At 40.2% G+C, this 7286-nt stretch overlaps 1 protein-coding gene across 2 annotated transcripts in view; it reads right to left on the reverse strand.

Annotated features, from left to right (window-relative positions):
- Cd55 (CD55 molecule (Cromer blood group)) overlaps positions 1–7286 on the reverse strand; it is a 24131-nt gene that overhangs the window by 16179 nt on the left and 666 nt on the right. For both annotated transcript variants that reach the window (XM_031381339.1, XM_031381347.1), the window contains exons 2-5: positions 6932–7117; positions 4814–5005; positions 3241–3340; positions 1959–2044 (exon numbers count right to left, since the gene is read on the reverse strand). In XM_031381339.1, coding sequence (XP_031237199.1) covers positions 1959–2044; positions 3241–3340; positions 4814–5005; positions 6932–7117 — 564 coding nt within the window. The remainder of the gene's footprint in view (positions 1–1958; positions 2045–3240; positions 3341–4813; positions 5006–6931; positions 7118–7286) is intronic.

Here is a 7286-nt window from a genome sequence, read left to right on the forward strand (position 1 = left end):
TTTTGGTTTCTTTGTGGTGTGGTAGGGGGAGGCAGGGGAAGGGATGCAAGGGTGGGAGGGTGGACCTGGGAAGAATGGGAAGTGAGTGTGATCGGGGAGCATTGTATGAAATTCCCAAATTATTTATAAAAATATTATGTTGGGGGCGGGGGGGAGAATTCACTTTCCACTTTTTGTTTTCGTGATTTCAAAACAAACCAAAACAAAATGTAGCGTAACGTGGACATCAAAACTACGACTCCTTCAGTGGGGATTTACCGGAAATAGGTGATAACCTGGACTGCTCGGGTTCAGGGAGTTTCCTGAGAACTGCAGATCTCAGCAGTTGCAGGAGAGCTGACTGAGAGCCAAGAGAACAATGGTGTGTGTTCAACACCACAGTAAAGAGCATAAAAAAAAACCAGGGCTGTGACTTAAAGCGCAGCACAAACAGGAAGCTGGCTTTGCGCAAACACTTCTGCACTAGGACACATTCCTGGGAGGTGGAGGGTTGAGGGGGCGGGGCACACTTCTGGGAACCTACGGGCGGCATCTACCGGCTTCACAGTGAAGCTGCCTACCTAGGCTTTAGGCCAGGTTACCTGGGCCAAGGGACTGTGTATTCCAGCGCCTCCTTTTACTTCATCTTTCAGTATCTTTACAAGATATTTTATTACAAGTGGAAACAGAAAACCTTATAGTGAGTAGAAATGATAAAACCTTTCCAACAGTCCTAAGAAAACAAAAGTGAAAAGGCCTAGCAGAAAGGGCCCATGTTGGGCCTGACACAAGTGCGCTCCTTGACAGCAGGGTTCTTAGTAGTTGTTTGTTATCAACTGATTCCACACATTGGCTACCAGAGTGTCGGTCCACAAAGTACACACTTTTCAACTCTTCTCATAGTAACACACACATACACACACACACACACACACACACACACTGGACTTACCATTAATTTTGACATCAGGGTTCTAGAAGCCATTTGAGGAAGTAATAAGTTAATTACAAAAAGAATGAAAAGACAGAAAAAAATAAAGCCTATATTTTAAAATGTCAGGGACGTAGTAGGACATAGTGGCCTTAGCATACACAAGGACCAGGAATCTATGCCCAGAACTCAAACAAATAAATAAGCTGCATGCAATTTTCTCCTCTCCGTTTGTAAAGGAAACCATGCCTCTAGTGGACCTACATTTGGCTAGATATATTTATTTATTTTAAAGATTTTATTTATTTATTTTATATATATGGTGAGTATGCTATATCTGTCTTCAGACACCTCAGAAGAGGGCATCAGATCCCATTACAGATGGTTGTGAGCCACCATGTGGTTGCTGGAAGTTGAACTCAGAACCTCTGGAAGAGCAGTCAGTGCTCTTAACTGCTGAGCCATCGCTCCAGCCCCGATATTTTTATTTTATGATATTATTTTTCACTGTATTTTTCTCTTTAGAAGCTGAGATTCTCAAGCATAAGGATGGTTTCTTATCATGCAACCTTATTTTTCTAATGATAAAAGCACAGCATACCTTAAAACCTTCTAGGTCATCAACTGATTAACTATCCTCTTAAAGAGACAGGTAGGCAGCACTGGCTCTTAGAGAAAGAACCAATTTGCAGTAAGAGACCTGTAGTAAATGCCTTCCGGTGGCAGTTTAGCACATGGAACCAATCATTCAGGCCCTGAGGAATATTTCCTTCCACACAACTGGGAAATCTGCTTCTTTGACTACTAGAAGTATAATACAGCAGGTTCTTAATTCTTAAACTATGCTATAGTTAAGAATATTACTGCTTAGAGCCAGTTTTAAGAGTCCTCCCACAGCTGATAAATTAAGAAGTCTGTCATTTAGTAGAGACCCAGTGAAAAAGCAGAAGCACCACGCATCTAGATGTGGGTAGTTCTTCAATGAGAAGCAGTGGATTTTGTTGATCCTGTGGCCCCACACCTTGAGAACTTTAAAAAGAAAACATACCTATGCACACTGGAAATGCATCGTCCCAGTCAACAGTATTTTCGATCAGAGAACAGAAAGTAGAGGATGCGCCGACTAGCCTGAACCTAAAGGAGAGGGGAAGGAAGGCTGTTATATTCACAGACAGGAGTCTTGTCTTTTAAATTCTCCAGAACTTCATTTTTAAAAGATTTACTCCACCAGAAAATGGAGACAAAATGGCAGTTTTGATAACCATCTAGATGGAAATTTAAAGAGAAAAAAAAAAAATTTAGTTCAGAGAGACAATACTGAAATGCAAAATGCTTCTTTTGCTTACAGCATTAAAAGTACATACATGACAAAAAAAAAAAAAAACCTTCTGAAATCATGTGTGATGACATCTTCCACTCTAGGTTCTAAAGGAAAGGTATCTTGCTTCCCTTGGTTTTTAGGAAAACGTTTTGAGAACTTTCTGCACATCTATAAGGTGTTTTGACCAAACTCAACCCTCCTCCTCCCCTTTTCTAATCCCTCCTCTGGCTCTCCACCTGCTCCTCCCCAAACCTGGGGCTCTTGTAAATCCACTGGATCCACTTAGCGCTGCCCACTTCCCTGTCGTAAGGGGGGAGGGGTGGTGACTGAACTCAGAACATAGAACAAACTGGGTGAGTCGCTCATGACACTTAAAGAACTTCCCTGTTCTACCTGAAGAACTAAAGAAGCCGTAAAAACCTCCTGTTAGGAGGGCATTTCTACACTAGGCTTTTTTCTTAGCCCGTGATGTAACAGTTTATTTACTATATGAGTAAAACTGAGATGCAGATTAATACTTAAATCAGTTTAAAATTAGTTTGATTTCTTACGGATTGTTATTTTTTTTGTATCATCAATATATTTCAGTAGTCTCTACACTTATCACATTTAGAACTGCATATGTATTGTGAATTTAATAATCTAGAGAAATTAGAAGTATTAAAAATCTTTCCCTGGTCTACACCACTAAGTTTAATTGTGACTACTAAGTCTGCTTGTGACATATTACCACAAAGAGCTCACAACAAAGGCTCTTTGGGGAAAGGCATTTTGTGTGTTGTGGGTTTTTTTTTTTTTCAGTAGCATATAGAAAATAGCTTTCATTTTCACCTTGACACACATGTGCACCACTATGCATTGCTCACACTTACCCTCACTCTCACTCTAAGGGACTGTTTCAGACGCTACCGACCTGTGACGGCAGACCGCAAATCTATCCAGTGTTCACTGAATCCCTGGTCTCTTTTGTTTCTAATTGAATAGAGAGTCTTAGAGTGATGAGACTTACCCTGGGTTGCATGAGAAGCTTATTTCTGAGCCGAATAATATGTCAGTTGATATGTTGATGTGACCATTTGTCAGTTCTGTAGGATTAGGGCATGCTTTTTCTAAAAAAGAATATCAAAAACAAAAAAAAAAAAAACAAAAAAAAACAGCTCTCTTAACTGTACTGAGATTGTGACAGTAATTATACATATACAGGTATACATACATTATGTGACAGCAATTATACATATACAGGTATACATACATTATGAGAAAAGCGAATGGAGAAGAAAGAGATCTTAAGGGGAGAGGAAAGGAGGAGATGCAATGGTCTACGTGTAACAGAAGAGCAGAAGGAAAGAGGACCTGAGACCAGGAGCAGCAGGAATGTGACAGGTAAGACAGTAGAGAGGAGAATAAGGAAGACCCGAGTGACCTGGATTATGAAATTACAAAGACAATGAAACACATCACTTTTATTTCAATTTAGAAAAAAAATGTAAATGGGGGAGGGAGAGAGAGAAAGCTGGACTGGCAAAGTGCTTTCCGTGTAAGGGCAAGGACCTGACGTTGATCCGGGACCCACAGAAGAATGTAAAGTATGGTACCAAGCACTTGTCTTGCCGGAACTGGATGGGCAGAGGCACGCAGAGCCCTGGGGCTCACTGGCCCGCCAGTGGAACCTCCTTGGGAAGCTCCAGGTCAAGGATAGACACTGTCCAAAAGTAAGGTGAACAGAGCCTGAACAACGATACCTAAGGTGGTCCCCTGGCCTTCGTAGGCACTGGTCTACAACCGCATGCACACACAGGAACACAAACACCCACGCGACAGTAAGGACCTGGGGAAATGTCTCAGTTAATAAAATGCTTGCTTACTGCAGATGTGAGTTTGGGTCACCAGACTCCATGTAAACAGCTGGGCACAGTGGCACACCTATACCCCCAGTGATAGCAATATGGGAGAGAGATTCCCTAGACGCAGGTGGGGGGGGGAGGGAGGGGGACATGGAGAGGAAGGAGGCTGGGAGAAGACTATCAGTACACTCTATGAGATGAAGTTCCAGACCAAAGGCACCTATGGCCTGGCACCTCGGGGTATCCTAGAATATTCTCAATACAATGCATGTCTATTCATCCAGACACAGTCATGCACGCATGAAAAAAGTACGCCACACAGGTAACAAATGGAAATTCATTACAAAATAATGTGTACTTGGGTTTACATGATTTTTACTTGTTAATTATATCTCAAAACAGCAGGAAAAAAAGCCTAAATATCAGGCACATATACACAAATTCATCCTCTGAGCCACTGATATTTCTAACCTTTACATTTCTTTAATTTTACGCTCATGTTTTGTCGCTTCAAAAAAAGCAAAGTACTTGGGAGTATGTCACCATTTTAGGTAACCTTAAATTTAATAAGCATGAGCTCTGTCAGTAAGTACTCCTATTATGTGAATATTTGTCTAATTAAAAAAATAACTCAGGAATCTTTGAAGAAATATTATACATTTTTTTTTCCAAGCACAAATGGAAGACATATTTCCCCAAATACAAATGACTGGGATTACATCTTCAAATTATACTCACTTTTACAAAATTGAGCAACTGGAGACCACACTAACTCCTCAAGGCAAGTTGATTTTCCTGAGATGGAAGGTTGTTTTCGAAATCCTGGCCGACACTCATATTCCACAATGATACCAATTGGGAAAAAATTCAGGTTGAGATACTCTTTTTTGAGGGACGCAAAATTCACCCTTGCTGGAGCATTACACGTTTCTAAAAGAGTTAACATGGCAACAGAGAAAGAGAAATGTCAACTTATTTTATAATCGGTATAACCTAATAGCTAGTAGTTAAACCACCCCCTTTTCCATCAACTATTTGTTTGGTATGGATCTTTATATATTCATGTTTAAATAAATGTGACTGTGGTTTTTGTAGTCTATCAAGTGCAATCACATGCATACCTTCATTTTTCAACTACTAGGTGTTTGTGAAGTTTTTCACATACAAATGTCGACAATAATAGAATTTACTGGATACTTCTAAATTTTTTACACGCACTCATCTAACCTCACACAGCCCCTGATACCAAGGGTCTGATGAACCAACTGCGTACATAAAGTCCGCACCAAGTAAAAACAGCTGGGCAAATGTGCCCTAGAGAGGCAAGGAGTACAGCAAGAAATGATGACTCATAAGTTCAGCGGCCCAAGCTTGAAGCCAAGCTCTTTGGCATAAAAGGTACAGGACTTGCCTACATTATTCATCTTCTGGTAGAAGATTTCTTTAACTCTGAAACTGAGAGAAGAGTCCCCGCTTACACAACTCATGAGGTTGCTTGAAGGATTAGATGAAACAAGACTGTAGAAGTGTTACAAACTCTGAAAACATGTGGTGAGAACTTATGGGTTATTTTTTGCCTTGTATAAGGGGCTGAAAATACAACTATAAATCCGGGCTCTAGTGTGTTTTCGAAAGTTAATTTTGAATGATTCTGGATTTACTATAGAGTGCCCTGATTCAGGTCACTCAGAGGCAGCAATCAAGTCTCACTTTTCTCTCTACTTTTGTGTCATCAGTCATTCACCATATAACAATATTCTGATCCATAAATGGGCCACATAGACAAATGTGGTGCCTGCAGATATGCAATGGAGCTGTTGCCTAGCAACATCACAGCCACCCTAACATAATGTTAAGTCCTAGCTAACATGTTTGCACTGGTGCTGGGGGTAGCAACCACAGTACATGAAAATCATGAGGGTAGAGCACATACAATTACGTGGAATAGACAGCATGTGATAAGTCTGTATGTTGCCAGCTCATGTGGTTATCATACTATACTTGTTATTTTTGTTAGAAATAATTTCTAACAAAAATTTAAGAAAGAAAAGTAAAAAAAGAAAAGCAAGTATCGTGGTTTATAACTCCAGCTACTTGAGAAGCTGAGGCAGGAGGATTTTGATCCCAGGACTTGAGGTCAGACTGAGCAACATAACAGTAAACTAATGTTAATTTTTTTTAAAGAAAATTAGCATAGCCGTGGTGGTGTGCAATGTATATAAAGTGTATGTAGCAGACAGTAATGCTTTAACCCTTGAAAGCCTTCCTCTATCTTACCAATGTGTTCTGCCAACCCTACTTAGAGTAACATGCTATAGAGGTTTACAATAAAAGAGCAAAGCAATAGGCTACATATAGACACCTGGTGGGTAGACATACCATCTAGTATTACGTTCAGATGAAATGTCAGAACCTCTTAAAACTGTATCTTAAAGATAACATAGGGTTATATGTACAACAGATTTTTTTTTCGAAGACCTTAAAATGTCTCCCAAGAGTTGCATCCGTTACTTAACAAAATAAAGTTGAAGAAGACAGATCACCAGGGTGCGTGTCTCAGGGTAATTGCCAAATATATTCACATATAATTTACTCCCTAAACAGTACCTATCATTTATTTTCTCTATTAGCCTGTACAATAGAAAGAAAAACTCTTAATGAAGCAGGACTTGCCATAGGAAGTACGGCCTTCAATTAGCTCGAGTGTAAACTGCCAACGTGTATACTCTGGGGTTTAATAATGCTAGAAAACTATCAATTACCAGTCACTCCAAAGAGGTGTAAAAACAACCTGAAGGAGACAACACATTCCCAAAACTTTTCGGAAAAAAAATAAAAAAGAAATGAAGAACTTACTATCACAGAATATTTGGTAGTCAGACCATTTGCCATTTTCAAGGCAGACCACTGTGTTTGGCTTGTCTGGAATTTGTTTAAAGCCATCATTACATGAATATGTCACTTCGGTTTGCTCGGCAAACTTGGTGTGTCCATGCAAGATTGCCGTGGCATTAGGAATGTTTGGAGGCAGACCGCAGTCTCCTAGGAAGATAAGAGCAGATGTAAAACAGAGGCTGGCAAGTAACTTTCTTTCCCCAGACCTGGAATAAGAGAAGTAGCAAATTGCCCTTAACTCCCTCCTATGGGAACTTGGAATGCCAGGGCTCTCGTGAACACAAGACAAAAACTAAGTGGGGAGTCAATTCCCACC

The sequence above is a fragment of the Mastomys coucha genome, unplaced genomic scaffold, assembly GCF_008632895.1.
Source record: "Mastomys coucha isolate ucsf_1 unplaced genomic scaffold, UCSF_Mcou_1 pScaffold1, whole genome shotgun sequence".
Classification (NCBI taxonomy): Eukaryota; Metazoa; Chordata; class Mammalia; order Rodentia; family Muridae; genus Mastomys; species Mastomys coucha.